Source organism: Pungitius pungitius, chromosome 2 (assembly GCF_949316345.1).
Source record: "Pungitius pungitius chromosome 2, fPunPun2.1, whole genome shotgun sequence".
Classification (NCBI taxonomy): Eukaryota; Metazoa; Chordata; class Actinopteri; order Perciformes; family Gasterosteidae; genus Pungitius; species Pungitius pungitius.
This window is the reverse complement of record NC_084901.1, coordinates 12522390-12541493: the sequence shown is the minus strand read 5'-3', so window position 1 is coordinate 12541493 and position 19104 is coordinate 12522390. Positions and strand designations below refer to the sequence as shown.

The following is a 19104-nucleotide window of genomic DNA, read 5'->3' as shown; positions in this document are numbered from 1 at the left end:
ACAGTACAATAAAGACAACATAGTGCAAATGAGATAAAAATAGAATAAAATAAAAGTATAATAAAATATAAAATATAAGCTATGGGTTAGTACGCTAAAAACTAAAGCTATGGGTTAGTAAGTTAGAGGAGATAAGATAAAATTAGGAATAAAAATAAGGATAAAGTGCACCAGCTAAACAAAGTGACGGGTGACAAGTGAAAGTGACTAAGTGATGATGAGCATGGGAGTCAGAGTCAGTCAGGGGGGGCCCGGGCTCTGTTGATGAGCCCGACTTCTCTATTCAGTTTCCATCAGAGGAATTATTTAAAAAAAATTACCCCCTCCCTTTCCTCTCGGTTTTTCCTCTTCATCGTCTCGCTCTCTCTCTGGAAGGAGGGCTGAGTGAACGGAGCATGGCGTTGAGGTGAATTGTTTGGTAGCGTTTTTTATCTGGTATTTCGTTTATTTTCTGTGTCTTTCTGGTGTGAATGTGTGGTGGTGTGGATGTGTGACTTTTGTCTCTGTGCGTGTTTGCAGCCGGTCGGCGTGCTGCACGCACCGCACCGATGGACCTCACGGGGCTAACGCGGAAGCACGGCTTGAAGCTCGCGCTTTGCGTGTTCCGTGGAGGACTGCGGCCTGGCCGGTAGCGCGAAGTCCGCTGGACGGATGAACCACGTGGTGGTCATCTTCGTGGACAGCGTGGAGAAGCCTCTCGCCGAGCCGGCTGTCAGAGTCACGGTCTCGAACGTTCCGTCGTTCGTACCGGCAGGTGAGGCCCAGGAGGTCGGTGAGGAGTTGGGTGAAGGAGCGAGTGAGGCTCGGTCAGGTGGGTGGGGGGTGAGTGAGGGGACGGGTGAGAGCCGGCCGGTCGGTCAGTTAGGTGGGTGAGGGGGTGAGTTTGGTGATGGGCGAGGCCCAGCTGGTGGGTCATGGGAGGGAGGGGGGTGAGTGTAGGAGTGGATTTGAGGGGGGTGAATGTAGCTCAGCGGGCAAGTCTCGTGTGTGACGGAGTGAAAGAGGGGATGGGTGGGGTGAGTCGGGAGAAGGACGGTAAAGGAGTTCGGGGGGCGCTCGATGGTGGAATGGGCATCTCCGACAGCGAGGAGGAGATGGAGGAGAGGGTGTGGGCTTTAAGGTCTCCCACCTGAAGAGGAATATGAGGGGCAGTAGAGGAGGCTCTCAGGCAAAGGGGGGGGGGGGGGGGGGACTCTGCCATCAGCGTCTCCTCGGGACTGCACCAGCAAGTATGGGGTGGGGAGTGAGGCTCGAGGACTACTTATCCGACAGGGCGAAAGTTTGCTCTCTCCGCCCAACATGGCAGCACGAAGAAGGGCGCTAGAGACTTCACCCAGCAGGAGGTCTTTAGACTGAGGAAGCTCCTCCTCAAGCTCAACCGGAAGCTCCTCCTCAAGCTCAACCGGGAAAGGGGCAGCACTACCGCGACCGAGTGAGACGTCCGTCCGGCTGAGGAGGATCCTGAGCGGGTGGCCCACTGACAGAAGGAGACGCTAGAGGAATACGCCGGAGTCCAGGTCGCCTAATTGATTACACTAGATACTTTTTTAATTATATTCACCCGTTAGATTGTCTACATATTGCTTTACGTAAAATAACGTTTTTTTTCAAAATCAAAAAATCTGTCTCTCTCTCTCGGGGCGGGGAGAGACGAATGAGAGAAGAATGAGTGAGCTCTGTCAATTCGAGAGAGAGAGAGAGCACTGCTGAGTCTGGCTACACTACAAAGGTTAGCAGATCTGACTGTCAATAGTATCTTGTGGGTGGGAGGGGGCGGACTTGGGGGTGAGGTGGGGGTAGTCGGGGGGCGGTCGCTTTGAGAGGAAGAGATACTTTGATATTTCGGAATGTTAGAAGGGTGAATGTGGAGAACTGGAGGTTGGGGATCTAATTACCGGGCCATAATTGGGGACTGGGGAATAGGTTGCCGTCCTCTCAACTCGCTGCAGATCAATTATGTTAAGAGAACATCTGTAAGTAGAGCTTAATGAGGTCCATTAGAGCAACATGCGCTGCCTTCCCTAACGGTGCTTGTCAGCTTCTTGGATGAGCTGGAGTGTGCGGCTGACTGGGGACCTGGTGGAGGGGCTTAAATAGGAGAGGAGGCTCCGCTCACTGGCGGTTCTTTATTCTTCCTTGGCAGAGAAGCCAGAGAGACGCGCAGACGGACAGGGTGAGGAAGCAGCGAAGTAGTGGGAGAGTGACGACCTGTGAGCCGGGGTCCAGGACGCGCAGAGAGCCGCTGGGTGGGAAGCAGAGTTTTAGGCACGTCTGGGAACTTGAGAACCCGCCATCAAGTTCTCTCTTTGACAGACCGGAGTTGTGCGTGCTCTGAGGCAAAAAGTTGCTTCGTGGACACTTTGAGTCAAAGTCAAGAGGACTGAGAAGACGAGCACTGCTGCAGCGAGCCTCTGGCCGCTCTGTTTTGAGCATCTCTGGACTGCTAAAAGGTAGGTTTTCTGTCCGGTGGTGTGCTGCTTGGCTGTTCAATAACACATAAACACAATGTACGGTAAAATAAGATTACTTATCCTCCGCTTTGTGTCCGCTCGGTCGTATCACGCAAGCTGGTAAGCAGGTGCACGTTTCCTTTGGAGGCCTGGATCCGTGCGCCGGCCTACAGCGCGTGTCCCTCCATCCTGCACCGCTGCCTTCTGTCTACATCTTCCATTTACTCTGGAGTAACGGATCAGAAATGCACGAGAGTGGTGGCCCACACTCCACAGGCGCGCTGCGGGAAAATTGCATGATTACAGAGATAGGCCGCCTTGAAATAATTCAATCCATGACAAAACCTAATTACTGGCAGGTAAATACCCTGTCAGCTTTTATGCATCGCATCACTCATAATGACGCAGAGAGCATTTTATGACCCATCTCATTATCGCTTCGTTTTAGGCTGGAGTCTCATGACAACTATTGACTTGTCTCCTCCTGACACACACTCTTTGTGCACTAATTGTTTTAAGATGCATTATAGAGTTCCTAATAAACAGTCGTCTTTGATTTAGCTTTTTCAAACAAAATGTGCTGTGTGCGCGTCCCTCTGCCTCACTTGAATACTCTCTGGACTGTTAAAACTCTGAACAACCACGGCCTTGTAGGGACGCGCGTCAGCAGGTGTCACAATGCCTCCGCTGTGTGTTTTACCTCGTCCAATCTCGGGTCTTTGAACGCAGCATGCTGCACTTCCACAATTAGTGAGCAAACTTGTTTTGCCCGATGTGCGCGCGCCTCTGGACAGACAGTCCAGTATATGACAGAGAGCGCCGCGCGCACCGAGAGTTCCAAGATTGAAGAACGTAGATGGGCGGAAATGGGCGTTCCGGGGACGCGCACCCCTCTCCGTCACATGGGGGAGCGCTTAGAAAGAAGTCAGCGACCTTATCGTGGCGTGGCTTGTGATTCTCCGGTGAGGGGTTGTTTTTTTTTGGCGATAATAAAGCTCGACTCGACGTGCGTCTCTCGCTGATACATTTGGGACGCCGACCGGCCTGAGCTTCTCACACACTATTCGTGCACACTCACACTGCTTGAGCACCTGTAGCTGGTGTACAGTCTCCCACCAGCTGGTTCCCTTCGTTCCACGTGGACTTCATTCTCTCCTCTTCCCATAAAGCGCTGTCAGCTTGGTAAAGTTATTTTTTTCCCCTCTGTGTCCTGTTCAGAGAAGGATCTGTAGCAGAATCCGCCGCTGGAGTTCAGTCAGGATTCTGCTTAACTTGTTGAGAAAGGTGAGTGAGCTGGATCATTTTGAAACGGTCACCTTTCGCTCTTGCTTTAAATGCTCTCCATCATCGAAACCAAGCTAGACTTATTTCAGTTTCCACGCAGTGCTGGGATATTTGAACAAGCAATGTGAGTGAGCAAAGGGGAACAGTAGACCGAGGGAGCGGTGATGATTAGCGCTGCACTCCGCGGGACAAGAAGAGGTGCGCGGACCGGGAGATGCGTCTCTCCCCACAAGTGCATCTCCGGGCGGCGATGTGAAAAAACGTGCACCCACACGCTGCGTGAAAGCTCATCACATCCGCCTGCATATTGCCGCCGCCCCCCCCACCTTCCCCCGACCTCCCCCTTCGCACGCCCTCCCTCCTCTCTCTTACCCACCGCCTTCCTTTTCCATTCCCATTCCTCGCTGGTCGCCGTGTCGGATCGGTCCCTCTAACAAAGCGCCCCCCGATCCCAGCCTGCCTGCAGACAGCAGCTCCCCGGACCTGGCGTGGTGAGGCGCTTCAGCGGGCTCAACAAATGCAGAAAAGGGAGAAAAGTTTCGGTAAGGACGCTCACTTTGCGCTTTGGCTTGTGTGCAAAACGGCACGTTTTCGTGTGCGTGCGTTTTGGTGTGCTCTGCGTCGTTGCAAGTTGCAGCATCGTTCTGCGTCGAGTGCGACGCGTCCAGGTCCGACCCGCTGTCGTTCTAAACCCAACCGACCGCCAGTGTTATTCAGCGGACATCTCTTTCATCAGGACGTGCTCGGATGTCGTGTCTGTTGATCGCGCGGCTGCTTGTCACAGCCGCATGGCAAATTGCGTATTCGTTATTGGCCTTTTACCAGCTATCCGCTACCATGGCAACAGTAATTAAACGGGTGGGTGAAATGTCAGCATCTCGTTGGACTGAAAAGGCTCTGCTCCGCGCCGCTCGCCGTCTTCCTCCATCCGGCTCGGGTGGTGATGATGCATGTGGCCGCGTACGCGCGGCAATTGCAGCCGCCTTCAAGTCCACAATGGGGGAGAGGAGAGGATACGAGCCGGCGCACAAACACTACAGATATCATTAGGGCTGCGAGCAGCTGTGATCCCATTCCACTCACGGACAAAATGAGGCTTTTGTTCAGCACTTCACCTCGGCAAGCGGAAAACCCAAGTGGTCAAATTCCTGCCGTGCTTCTTCTTCTAACCCCCCCGGGTTGATTGCACAGTAAAAAGAAAAAGGGTGAGTCGAAACTCTTCCCTCTTTTGGTTTGGTAATGAGCAGCGGGGACTTTGTAGTGTTAACGAGGGCCGGACGGATCAGTGCCGCTGAACGTATGCGGCCACGCTCCCAAATCCAGCCAATTAACAAATCAACAGCCACGCTGAGCTGCTCCCACTGTGGCCTGTTTGATACGGGCTCTGCAGATGGGTGACAGGTGAGACCAATCATCTTGATGTGTAGTGATACATACTTTGATTCAAGGGTCACATGACTCCTGAAATGGCAATGAGTTCTATTTAATGCAATTGGGTTAGTTTGGAAACCTGTGTTTTTTTTTTCTTCAAATATTAATTGTGTGTGTGTGTGCGTGTGTGTGTACACAACATTTGACTAAAAACAGAAACTTGCTTGAGGATGACCCTGGTCGAACATCACGTGTTGTCAACCCAGACTGTAGCAGCCACGGCCATGACAGCTGACAGGATGTGTACATCTTTGATGCACAACTTTACAGTTACAAGTAACTGTTGGGACATCAATAAAATCAGATGGTTTCCCATGAAAAAATATCCCCAAAAAGTAAAACGCCACAACATGCTTTAGGAATGGTCAGCCGTAATGATTTCATTGACACTAAACATGTTTGGTACTTTGAAATAACATCTGCTGAGATTTTCATTGAGGTTAAATAGAAAAAATGCAGTAAAAAGGACGAAAACTATGAGATGTTGTGTTGAATGGGGCACAAAGGAGAGTGGGGGTGAGCCTCTCCTCAGGGAATGATAGGAGAATACTAATTCCTGCCCGGTGGAGGCCACATTATCCCCCAGAACCCTCCCTTCTTGCCCCCAATGGGCCAACAAAGGCTCTCCACGGTCAGCTCAGGCCAAACAATGCAGGCTGTTGCAAAGCTCTTGCCTGTAACCACGCCCCTTTAAACACAGGAGGTCAAAGTAAAAAAGAAAAATAGAGAAGGTGTCCTGGCATGGATGTGAAACAGTGTCTTTGTGTCTGTGTGGGCTCACAGCGCCGAGGCAGGACAGCTGGTAGCGCCGGTTTGTTGTCATCTTACCGGTCACTTCTTCGTCTGGCTTTCTACGGCTTGCTGTTGTTTTACAGGGACTGGGACTTTCCTTTAACACCTGCTGCTAAACATATGTTGTATGGTGTTTCTTGAATACCACTGTAAAAAGGGTAAAGGAAATGATAAATCAGCTGGAAATATTTGAAAAATAAATTTTCGTACTGTTATGCAGCCTTTAAAACCATGTAGAGGCTGCACTATTATGATATCCAAAGACAATATATAGTCTCATACTAAATTGATACATTCTTGTAGCTTCTATTATGCGTAGTGAAAGATATTTATGATTTTGCTTTTAGTATGCTGGACATTATTTTTATATCACATAATTGCTTACAATCATTGTGCCATTTTTTAAAATTAAGACACAGTTGAACTGGGGGCAAAAGTGTTTTTATTTTTCTGTCCTCCCAAGCAGACTGGCCTCATCACACACAATGTGGTTATATTTTTACAGCTCTTTGTACAGTCAAACTAAATATCTAAAAAGTTTAAACATTTTGAGTATACTTGATTTTGTTTCTCAAAACCATCTGATCAATGTGTTGTCCAGTCACCGGTCTTAATCCGATGATATGAGACCCCACTGATTAAAATAATCAGTTTTGTTCACACAAGTGGTACAAAAAAAATTGCATTTAATAAAACCATTGCCCACATAGTGTATAATACGTAATAAGCTGTATGTATGTATGGCAGTTTAGGTCCAAATCAGTTTTTGGAAAACGAAGAAAGATTGTCCTTAAATGCAGGTTTCTTATTTCCTTTGAAATTGTTGCTAAATACATGAGTATTTCTCTTACTTTATAGTGCTGCTTAAAGATCGAAGACCACAATGAGAACATTAAAATAAAACCAGAGTTTTGCTCCCTTTATCCATCCATCTTTTCACTTCATCAACTAAAACCTTTGGGAAATTACCTCATGCATTCGAAACAGTGATTTTCAAGTATCACACTACTTGCTTGATCATTTTATATTACCCCTGTCTTATAATCTTTTGTCTTTTTCACCAGGAGGAACGGTTTACCTCCTTGTCAGTCAGCGCGCTGGTGTTGGATCAGTCTTTTGAATCCTCTCTCTCGTCTCTCTCTTTGTGTGCTTCTCCCAGGTATACAAATGCTCTCCGTCCAGCCGGACACCAAGCCAAAAGGCTGTGCCGGCTGCAACCGGAAGATCAAGGACCGTTACCTGCTGAAGGCCCTCGATAAGTACTGGCACGAGGACTGCCTTAAGTGTGCCTGCTGTGACTGCAGGCTGGGCGAGGTGGGCTCCACGCTCTACACCAAAGCCAACCTCATCTTGTGCCGGAGAGACTACCTACGGTAAGAAGGGCGCCGTCTTGGCCATGCTGGGCCAAACGCTGCACGCCGTACAGATAAACACAGTCGCAACATTTAAAGGTCAAGTTGAACTCTCTTTTATGAGCATGATGAGCAATAAATAATTCTCAGAAATAATCCTTGAGTAAATGTACAATATTATTTTACTCTAGTTAACCAGTCAATAAATCATCAATGAAACTTCTCCTCAAAAGCACAACAAATAATAAATCAATATACAATAGTGACAACAGACTTGTTTCGGTTTCGTATACCTGTCAGGAGACCTAATCAAACACGTAAAATGATCGACGGAATCGGTTCAAGTTTTAGCCTTTCCTATGGAACCCCAGCATCTCATTGGGTTTCAGGATTGACTTTGACCTTTTTGTTATGTTTTTATTTGAATTGATTTGCTAGACTATGGTTCATCCACCTGTTTATTGTCAGGGGTCAAGGGTTGATTTTTAATTCACCAAAATAGTTCACGTCTTTCGTGTTTTATGAATCATATTGTATTTATCTTATGTCATTTCTGTTTCTACATGATCGCACATTTTACAACTCTCTGCTCTCTGCATTGCACACACACTGAAAATATGTTGCTGTCCATCTGTCGCACCCCTCAAAAGTTTTAAAACTAAGGGAAACACTGCATGGAACTATACCAAATGGTCAAAATTGTGCCTTTTTTACAAACAATTTAAATCCATATGTCTAATGTGAATTGACCTGATTCTTCAAAGGTATTAAAGGGATCATCTCTTCTTGTGTGAGCACATTTTCCCCGTAAATCTGTTTTTCTTTTAGTGTTAAAAGTCAAGAGGGAGATTCCTTTTCTGTCAGTGAACACAAGCAGATTCTTCTTTTCACTGTTATGGTCGCACTGAGACCTGGGCCCTGTTCCTTGTACGTGGTTCAACAAAGTTGATCAAATGTTCTATTAGCCAGCTCAAATTATCCCGATGATTAATCGGGCTATCTTTGTTCCTCAAAGGCTGATCGGCCCTCTATACTGTCTTGTTAATTTGAACCAGACTGCAGTCATTAGGATAATTGCGTGAAACCATGATTTTCCAACCACACAACGGCAAACAGACTCAAAGAAAGAACCTCTTTTTTTTCTCCACTGACGAGGAGGAGATGATGATGATGATGATGACAACTATGAACGCATAGGAGGAGTTCAAGGCCGTAATATCTATATTTAATAATTTCCATTGCACGAATTGAGCGTACTGTACATATTTTACGTCGCCCATTCTCTACACATGACGTCCATTGTCCGTTCATCCCAGGAGAGGGATCTCCCTCAAATTTCTTCCCTTTTTTTTCTCCCAATTGAAAGGTTTTTCATTTTTTAGGGAGTTTTTCTTTAGTGCCTTATGTGAGTGTGTCGGGACAGAATTTTGCATGTGTACAGACTATAAAGTAGGGATGCAACTAACGATTATTTTTGTAATCGACTTTGAATCTATCAACTATTTTGTTGATTAGTCGAGGCAAGTATTCCTTTTGGCTACAACGTGTGGCTGTTTATTTCCATCCAATAACTTTGGATTTTGAACTTCAAATGTATTTGAGTAACGAGTTAATACAAATGTCATCATAATAGATGCATTAAATTAGTAAAACAAAATGTGAGTGCAACTATGCGTTTAAAAGTGACGAGCATGTTGAATGCTCTGTCTGAATTCCTTCACCTGAGGGTGCACGAACCACTGAAGTACAAACTCACACGCGCCTTTGCTTGCTACTAAAATAGAAAGAGAAAAACACATAGTTATCACGTTGTAGGCTTTAGTATCATAGTTTTTTATTATGCTATTATGCTTTTCCTTGGTGCATGTAGAAAATAGAAGTGATACCGCCCCCAGCACTTCCTGTAGTGCATTGCAATGCCGAATTGAAAAAATAACAATAGAAATCTGCATCGATGATTTTTCATAATCAACGTCGTCCATTACGTCGACTAATTGTTGCAGCTCTACTCTTTGCCCTTTGAGGCAGATTTGCGATTTTGGGCTATAGATTGAATTAAATAATTATGTAAAAAAATGGAACTAAATAATTATGTAAAAAAATGGAACTAAATAATTATGTAAAAAAATGGAACTATTATGTCAAGAACTGACACTGCCCTCGCTGGGGGGAGTACATGTGTAAATGTTACGAAAATCTAAACGATATTATTTCTTTAAATGTGCTTGCCGGCATTAGGCTTCATGGCATGCATCATCCAATGAGATCTTGCTAGTGGAAATAATGATCTCAACACAAGCCCAAAGGGTATCTAATTGGTAAACATTGTGTAGTGTTCACAATCTACGGCTCAAGAAGGTCTGAAATAAATAAAAGATTCCTTTTCAGCAGCATCACTAGCGTACAGGAAGTGATCATGGAGAACTCTCTCCCTGTAAAGCGTTAATCTAACTAATATCCCTTCTTCATCAGTAAGCTGCCTGCTTTTTCTGGAGGAGTGGTGAGCTTATCCATCAGACATAGCCTGCACCAGAGCAGGTTCAAGTTTTTGTTTTGCTATGGTGATTTTGCCAAACTTGCTTTGTGGAACTGAAAAGCCGGATCTATATAACAGGGTCTATAACACCCAGTGGCGGATATCTCCTAACTAAAAACACAACAGGTTGACCGTAGAGATAATGCAATATATATATTTTTTTAGTGTAAAAATAGATTGCCATTCTTCTATTGGTAGTTAAACAACTCGTAATTCCCCCTCTAATGTCTATATTCTATCACTGTGAGAACATCTCTCAAACACTTTGATTTATCACAAAAAATACTAGATTATATTTTAATTACACCATATAGTTTGGATTTATGTCCTTTGACTAGTAATTTTTACTGAAAGAAGCTTGAATGCTTTATCGCGTAACCCAATGCAACGTCTGCTGTTTGCTCCAATTATTTAGACAAGCAGGAATGTGCTGCTCTCCATGTGCAAACAGCTAACTTGTTCTTCTGCAGATTTCCACACAGATTAGTTGTTCACAGTGTAGTATTATCACAGAAAGAATAGGGTGCACAAGAGTGTTTGTCCACGTGCAGTTATGGATCTTGAATTGCTTGACAGGTTTCTGTGTAGTAGTATATAATATGGTATGCTATGGCAGCTGATTGAAGTTTCAAATAAATAAAAAAAAACATTGGATTTGAGGTCAAGTTTAGACCCAATTTAAACTTAATGCAAAAACCCTGCTGTTAAACGTGTGCGCGTGTGTGCTGCACACTTGCATGCTTGGAGGAGAAGTTGCTTTGGTGGAGAATACGACCAAAAGGTTTAGAACCTCACTGCCGGATTATCCACCTCCCAGTAAAGTTTACTTACTCAACCTGCACATTCACAATGGCTCAATGTGTAGCTTGGCGCTGGCGGGATATTTGAGACTTTTTTTTTTTTTTTTAAATCATGACATAAAGTCGGTTTCTGCGTAAATGCACCTCTCACGTAGCTGCTGGTGACTGAAATGACTGATGCTGATGCAGAAACGGCTGCAGCTCAGCTTGTAGCCCTCCCGCCATTCATTTCTTGTAACTGTGGGGTGATGCTGAGCTCGCTCTGTCCACATGCTCTGTAAAACACTAAACTGCATCTTCGAGGAGAAAAATGTTGCTTTGAAATAAAACTCTGTTGGAAGTGTCGTTGTTAGACTTCGACCCCATCACAACAAATGTAATTTAAATACTAGTCTATCTCATCCTACGTAATATAGCTTCACTCTGCATATTTTTGCATTAAGTTAGTTCAATTAATTAAAGCACTTGTTATGGTTTTGCTTTGAGGGTTTCTTTGCAAGTTGAAACAACCATCGGAGTGTTTTTCATGTTGCAGATTGGGTTTAGTTGGTCATCTAGCTGAACACAATGGTCGCTTAGTCTTCGTATCTTTTCTGTACTCAGTGGCTTGTTCAGAACCGTCAGTCAACAACACAGCTCGTATTGAGTCTTATTGCAGTGGACACTGAGACATGCAAACTATGGAGAGAACACGGATGGAACAGGACCTGTAAAACATCACAGCCCTGTTTTTAGTTATGTCCACTTACTTCTTCTCTTTAACTCAAAGAGCTCTGACAAGTTTGAGACTTGAACTTAACCGTTAAAGTTAAAACTTAGTTAAACTTCCAGTAATGGTTTATTGACTTCTTTGAGATGTGTTAGTGTTAACTTAAAGAGCTAGATTGAATTATCAGTAAAGAAAAAGACTGAAAAGGGCTGGAGTGAGGGTTTAAAAAAACCCAAACACTGTCATGTTTGTGTTTTAGGTAAACCATCTTTTTTTAAAACCATGTCAGGTTGAAGCTACTGGTTAAACACTGCTCATGGATGCATCAGTCATATACTTAAATTCCAATGAAAATAATGGGCATTTAAGTTTTCTTGTGTTATTCATGAAAGCATACATGGAGTCACTAAATGTCGTTATTTCAATAAAAATTCAGCATGCACTGTTTTGTTGGGGCGGTGGGGCAGGATGCCTCTTCCTCCAAAGTGGGGGCTGACAGAAAAAGTTTGAGAACCACTAATGTGACACAATGATATAGAGCTGGTAGCAGGTATTGTGAATTTTATAAATGTGTTCTACACACATTTATCACTGGGTGGCACGTTCATTTATTACCATTAAAACACGCTAGTTCATTTTGACAAAAACCTGCTGGTTTAAATTTTTATTAATCAGCCACATAAAAAAATCTCTGCCTCGATACATGCCAAGCTTAGCTCATTTTTTAAAGATTTTCTTCGTAAGTGGAAATTAATGGGCTCATTAAGAGAAGAAACAACAGGATTTTCATAAGATTCGTTGACAATAATTAGAAAATACAGATTCCTGGATATGACTCAAACTGCTTTTGTCTAGGTTTATTTAGGGGGCAATTTCTGCCCCTACTGACTGAAAACCAGGGGCAACCTTTTATTAAAAAGAATAAATATATATTTGGGCTTCCTGTAGATATTACTGTCATCAAATGGCAGCAATAAGACTATTAGGCAATAGTCTACAGATTCAAAGTGTTTCTTAGATTGTTTTGAACCGAAATAAACAGAAAACGTGTGTGTGTGTGTGTGTGTGTGTGTGTGTGTGTGTGCACATAACAATTTTGCCAACATAACTGAGCGATTAATCGCAATTCAAATTCCTTTTCAATAACCATATAATTTCCATATAAGACATCACTAACTTCTCATGTTGTGTGCTTTGTAGAAATTACAATGCACATGTTTTTCCACATCAAGCTGAGAACCATGCCCACTAAATAGTGTCCGCAGGACTTTCCTATTGCCCTCATTTAGCACAGCTCCATAACACAAATCCGTAGATGGCTTCAGCTGATGTCGACATTGATTTCCCCAACTCCAATATATTGAGTAGTAGTAGTAAGGGAGGGGGGTGAAGGGGTTTTAGAACAGCAGTGCAGGCTAAGAAAAAGACAAGTGCCAACATAATAATCTTTCATCTTCAAAGTTCAAGGTGACTGATTTAATTTGACGCTCGCTCTCACAGGAGTGTCCCGGCCCAGTGAATGCGCCCTGACATCTCCTCACTGCTGGCTAATGAATGGCAAATATAACAAACCACAGTACTCGGCATCAGATCTGCAAAGCGACAAAGAGAAAACCGGGCTAAATAAACACAACTCTTACACACGCACACAGCCTTACTCCATAGGCAACCACAAATGTATTTTCATTCTGTCCATTTTAATATTCCCTTCGGGTTCCACAGTAAGTTACTAGGGCCATTGTCACACACGCACCCTCCTTAGGTCAATCCTTTTCTGCTAAGCAGGGTGGCATGTTATTAGGCCCAACATAACTAGGGTTAATAGAATGTTTTAGGGGTCTAGAACCATGAGCGATGTGATCCCACCAGCAGAGAAAAAAATAATGCTTTTACTGGAACACATGCAGAAACGACAGGGAGGGAGAAAAAAACAAATACGGCAAGAAAAAAACTTCAGCAGTGATCAAATATGATGTACAGAGATGTGTTTGTGTGTAACTAAGCCATCCCGTCATAAACCTGCGAGTGCAAACATAATTATAGGTATTCTCTCCTGGAGCTTGATTTGTGCTTTGCTCTCTGCAAATGTAGAGGAAACACAGCAAGATTTTATCAACAAATGATCCCCTTTGAAAGGGACTCTTCCATTGATGGTACCAGTAATAGGGCGACGCCACTGTTTATGCTGATGTGCGATTTCCCCAGTACACAGCGATAATGTTTGAAAGCCCCAAAGGCAGGAGAGTAGGCAAACTGACACGTTGAAGTAAAAAAAGGCTGTGGAAATGAAGATGGCTTGCTGAGTGGCACACACACACACGCACACACACGGCACTGGTTCCAAGGCCGGGTGCAGGCGTGAAAAAAGCTGGTGGGCATCAGTTAATGGAAAACTGTAAATTCTAGGCATCCATTTTAAAGACAGCCCCAGCAGAACACTTATTTATTTATCTATCTATTCATTCATTTCTTTTTAATCCAACTTCAATTTTCCTCTACAGTGGTTTTACTAAGATTGTAAATGCAAGTAAACTCAGAGAGCCGTCAACACGGCTGGATTTATTCACGTTCTGGAAAGCTGGCTATCAGTGAGAGATAACCAACATGTAGAGCATGGTTCAGTGTAATAACTTACACCTCCCCCCCCCCCCGGTCCACCTTTCAGGATCAACTTTGCAATCCACGGCCACCTTGTATAACCACATATGTAAATTAAAAATGTATCTTTTTCATCTCACATTGTGCTTGTGACGCATTGTCAGTTTGTATGTCGGCATCAGGCGTGACTGTGACATCAAGTCAAGCTTTATCTTGAGGGGCCAACAGGGAGTGAGTAGAAAAATGGCTCAGGCTGTCTGAAACTCATCTATTCTTCCAGAAATCTCATTTAGATACATTCTTCCTTATGAGCATCTGTCACACCTTTTTTTGTGACTACTCACAAAGTGTCAAATTATAGTTTTCTTTGCTCAGGCGCGCACATTCAAATGAAGTGTTCAAGGCCAAACTCTGAATACATTGCTTGCGTTGTTTCTTGTGGCAACATTAACCGCCACAAATCTTATTTATTATTTAAATGTTTACTCGTACTGTGAGCTCAAAGTGATATTAACCGGCACACATATTTTGTAATTTATTTGTAATATGGCACTAATCAAATAGGCCTACTGTGTACTCATATTGAAGTTAAGGATAATATAACATTAAATGCAGCTCATGTTGAATAAGCCAAAAATGGGCAATTGATGTTTGTGGCCAATGTGTATCAATTTGTGCTTGTATGCCCAGGAGATTCGGTTGGAAATGAAGCCCAAATCTCTCAAAGCATTTGCCTGGTGAGAATGTTTTTGGATAAGCGATTTACATTGGAAATTGAAGAGCAGGCACCCTCTACATTAACCTGTGTGTGTGTGTGTGTGTGTGTGTGTGTGGTTAAACTGTTAAGTGTTGGCATTTAGCGTAAAGTAGGAATCAGGAAACGTTTATTGCCATAATATGTCAGACATACATGGAATTTGACTTGGCGGTTGGTGCATGACTGAAGGTAGTACAATAATGGACAGTAGCTATTGGTTAGTAAGTTGAGAAATAAAGATACAATTAAAAATAAAGTGCACCAGCTAAACGGAAAGTGACAAGTGAAAGTGACAAAGTGAATGTACATGAGTGACATGAAAGTCAGCGGGGGACCCGGGCTCTGTTGATGAGCCTGACTGCCGAAGGGAAGAAACTATTAGTGTGGTCGAGGTCTTAGTCCCGATGGACCCCAGCCTCCTTCCGGATGGAAGGGGCACAAACAGTTTATGTCTAGGGTGAGAGAGGTTGGCTACAATCTTTCTAACCCGCTTCAAGGTCCTGGAAGCAAACAAGTCCTAGAGAGATGGCAGATTGCAGCCAATCCCCCTCTCTGCAGAGCGGATGACACGCTGCAGCCTGCCCTTGTCCTTGGCTGTGGCTGCAGCGTACCACACAGTGATGGAGGAGCTGAGGATGGACTCGATGATGCCCGTGTAGAAGTGCACCATCGTCGTCTTTGGCAGGTTAAATTTCTTCAGCTGCCTCAGGAAGAACAACCTCTGCTGAGCCTTTTTGGTGATGGAGCGGAAGTTCAGCTCCCACTTGAGGTCCTGGGTGATGATGGAGCCCATCGGGGGAAGTGGGGCTGCGTACTTCCTGAAGTCCACGACCATCTCCACTGTCTTCAGGCCCCAAGTTGTTCTGGCTGCACCACGTCACCAGGTGGTCAGACACCCACCTGTAGGCGGACTCATCCCCACCAGCGATCAGTAAAATGAGGGTGGTGTAATCCGCCAACTTTAGGAGCTTTACTGGCTGGTGACTGGAGGTGCAGCTGTTGGTGTACAAGGAGAAGAGCAGAGGGGAAAGAACGCAGCCTTGGGGGGAACCGGTGCTGCCGAGAGGCAGAGACGTGTTTCCCCAGCTTGACGTGCTGCCTCCAGTCGGACAGGAAGTCAGTGATCCACTTGCAGGTGGAGTTGGGCACGTGCAGCTGAGAGAGTTTGTCCTGCAGCAGAGACGGGATGATGGTGTTGAAGGCAGAGCTGAAGTCCATAAAGAGTATCCTGGTGTAGGTTCCTGGGGAGTCCAGATGCTGGAGGACGAAGTGGAGGGCCATGTTGACAGTTTTGTCTACAGACCTGTTGGCTCTGTAGGCGAACTGCAGGGGGTCCAGGAGGGGGGTCGGTGAGGGACTTAAGGTGGGACAGGACTAACCGTTCAAAGGACTTTATGACTACAGAGGCCTGGGCGACAGGCCTGTGGTCATTCAGTCCTGTGATCCTGGGCTTCTTGGGAACAGGGATGATGGTGGAGGCTTTTAAGCAGGCTGGAACGTGGCATGTCACCAAGGTGTTGTTTAAGCGCTTGGCCTCCAGCTGAACCTAGACGAACTACAGAACTCTTTCTGCAGACCCATCTTCCTATGCAAATTTGCCGTAGACTTATTCAGTCTGAAAACACAGCCACAATTGATTTTATAAATATCAGACAAACATTGTAGACTTGTAGAATTTCAAAACAATGAAGAGCGGTTGTACAGCAGCTTAATTTCAAGTCAAGACAAAGTTGGTAACGTATATTAGACAGTAAGTGCAAGCATTTTAATAGAAACTCTGTGCATGGAGGGGAAACCCTTTGTTTCCTGGAACACGGAAGCAGGAACTTTTTTGATTAAGCCTAGCTTATTCAAAGATGTGTAATCATTAATGAAACCACATGTAATTGACATGAATCAACACTGAAACCAGCTACTATCAAAAGCCTTTTTCTGTTAAACAGCTAATGTAGCTTTACGGAAAATGATGGACGCATCACTCGGTAGTAGACTGAAAAAACATTACAATGCTACAATAACAGATTAAGCACCAAAAGAGCAGTAACTGTCAGACTGAATAATGGAGTGGTAATTAAATGTCCTTTCCTGGCTAAAGATACAGCCTTGTTCCTCCCAAATTACACACGCATTCATACATTCCTCGGCGGAGCAGACTGGACTCTACGAAAATGTCATTATGGCTGCGATGGACTGCAAACGGCTCCACAAAGACCTAAAGGCCCGCGACTTCAGAGCCGCCACAGCTCCGCAACCCGCTCACCGACAGGTACTGCACTCCTGGGAGATGTGCAGGAAGCTGCATGTAGTTTGTAATAACCATCTCTCCTCCCTGATTCTTTGTAGGCTGAAAGATTTGGGCCAGCTCTGCTTTCCCTACAAATATATATATATATAGAACAGCCGTTCTCCCAGAAAACACTGAAGGGCATGAGGACCTGCGAAGCAGAGCCAAACTTACATACTTATTATTGGAATGCTTTGAAGCATTCAAAGTATTGGTCTTCGAATCTTTATTGTTGGAATGCAGCATATAGACGTATATAGATAGTGTTCGTCAGAGTCTTCGGCCTTGTCAAATCTTATTTTTTGTTGTAGTTTCCAGGCTAATTTAACTTGTTTGAGGTGTGGATTCTGTGTAAATCGCTGTCTCTCTCTGCTTTGAGCAGCTCTTTAATGATCACAGGTGCTCGTTACCACGGTTACTCAGACACGCGCTGCAGTCTCTCTCTGTCTGTGACTCACGGCTGTTCCGTATTAGCTGATTAGTGCAGTCTGACCTATTCAGGTCTTACAGAGGACATTTAGGCACCTCCTTTGCACCCCCTCCCTTACATGAGCCCCCCCCCCCTTTAACAAACATTGTCTCCCGAACCCCCCCCCCCACCCCTCATCATCCAGTTCCATCATTTAGAAATAAAAGCCTCAATGATTATCTGTACCTAAACCATGATGCATAGAATGAAGCTGTTTTGTTGAAATACATATTGCTCTTTCAAATACTACTACAATCACTACTAATATTACTAGTAATTCTAGTAGTACCATACAACTGATACTGCTACTACCATTACTAATACTACTACTAGTATTTCAACTGCTATTAATTCTAAAAATAGGGCGATGGTGGCGCATCGAGTAGTGTGCTGCGCTGGGAGCCACGTGGTTCGAATCCTGGCTGCTACATGTGCCATGTCGAAGTGTCCTTGAGCAAGACTCCTAACCACTAATTGCATCACAGGCAAAAATGTAATGCATGGGTTATAATGCAATGTAAGTCGCTTTGGATAAAAGCGTCTGATAAATGACAATGTAAAAATACTTGCTACTAATACTACGAGTAGTACTAAAAATGTTACTACCAGTAGTAGTGACACTACTCTTACTACTATAAAAAGTAGAACTTGTATTTTCATCATTGGTGTAATAAAGTAATTTCATTATTTCTTATCTGTATTTTTTTTCATTTACTTCAGCTTCTGCAGTTTCTGTATTTTCTGCAATTTTCAGAAATTAATTTAATCTTTTTAGAATCTTGTACAAAAATAATTTATACTTTGCCACCATTTCCAGAATTTTAACTCTTCCTGCTAAATTTTATCCCAAAATGATGTTGCGCTTGTGCTGGTCGTACTCAGAAATCTGAGAGTGACACAAAGTCGGTCTCAAGCTGCATATGGTCCAATACAAATCTGCTGACTTATTTCTAAAAAACAAACCAGAAGGTGCACGTTTTGTAAACTGCCATTAGAGCGGTATTTATGAAACGCAGGGACATATAAATTGCATGGATTGTTCGTCAGAGTCTTTGGTCTCGCAACGTGTCCTTATTTTTTGGATTGGTACTACAGGTGTGTGTTTTAGATCCTGTTTACTCTCTCTGGTCTTTGATCAGCCCGGGAAAAAGCTGTGCCGTCTCCATGGCGACGACAGACTTGCGCATTCACTGTTATGTAGGGGAGAGATACACAGGCGCACGTGGGCAGGCACCACGATGCGTGGGGCGCGTGGCCGACAGAGGGGGGTGAGGACATGTCAGGTGAGTCATTGGACACCTTGGCAGGAATATTTTTTTGTTCTTTGGTTGATGAAATATCACAAGCATACAAGAAAGTTCTAAATCAACCCAGTAAAAGGAGATGATAAAAAAAGAGAATTTTTAAGTAACATATCTGTAGTTTATCTGCATCAGGGGACTGCTGGTCTATTTAAAATAAAAGTCTTATTAATCTAAAGTTTTTTAACATTCTTTTAAATTATTTTGACAAACGTTTCAAACGTTTAAGGTCAATTCAAAGGCATTTTGAAGGCGCATTCCTGGCCCTAAACCATTGACATAGATTTGTTAATATACCATTACAATAGTCGAGTCGACTGAAGATAAATAAATGGAAGTCT

General features: G+C 44.1%; 1 protein-coding gene across 7 annotated transcripts in view; it reads left to right on the top strand.

Annotated features, from left to right (window-relative positions):
- Positions 1-381: 381 nt before the first annotated feature.
- lmo3 (LIM domain only 3) overlaps positions 382-19104 on the top strand; it is a 44956-nt gene continuing 26233 nt past the window's right edge. The window contains exons 1-5 of one of the 7 annotated variants that reach the window (XM_037461839.2): positions 382-754; positions 2144-2450; positions 3669-3734; positions 4174-4276; positions 7117-7330. In XM_037461839.2, coding sequence (XP_037317736.1) covers positions 4252-4276; positions 7117-7330 — 239 coding nt within the window. In that variant the 5' untranslated portion in view covers positions 382-754; positions 2144-2450; positions 3669-3734; positions 4174-4251. The other 6 variants (XM_037461838.2, XM_062560429.1, XM_037461837.2 and 3 more) reach the window with 6 other exon arrangements.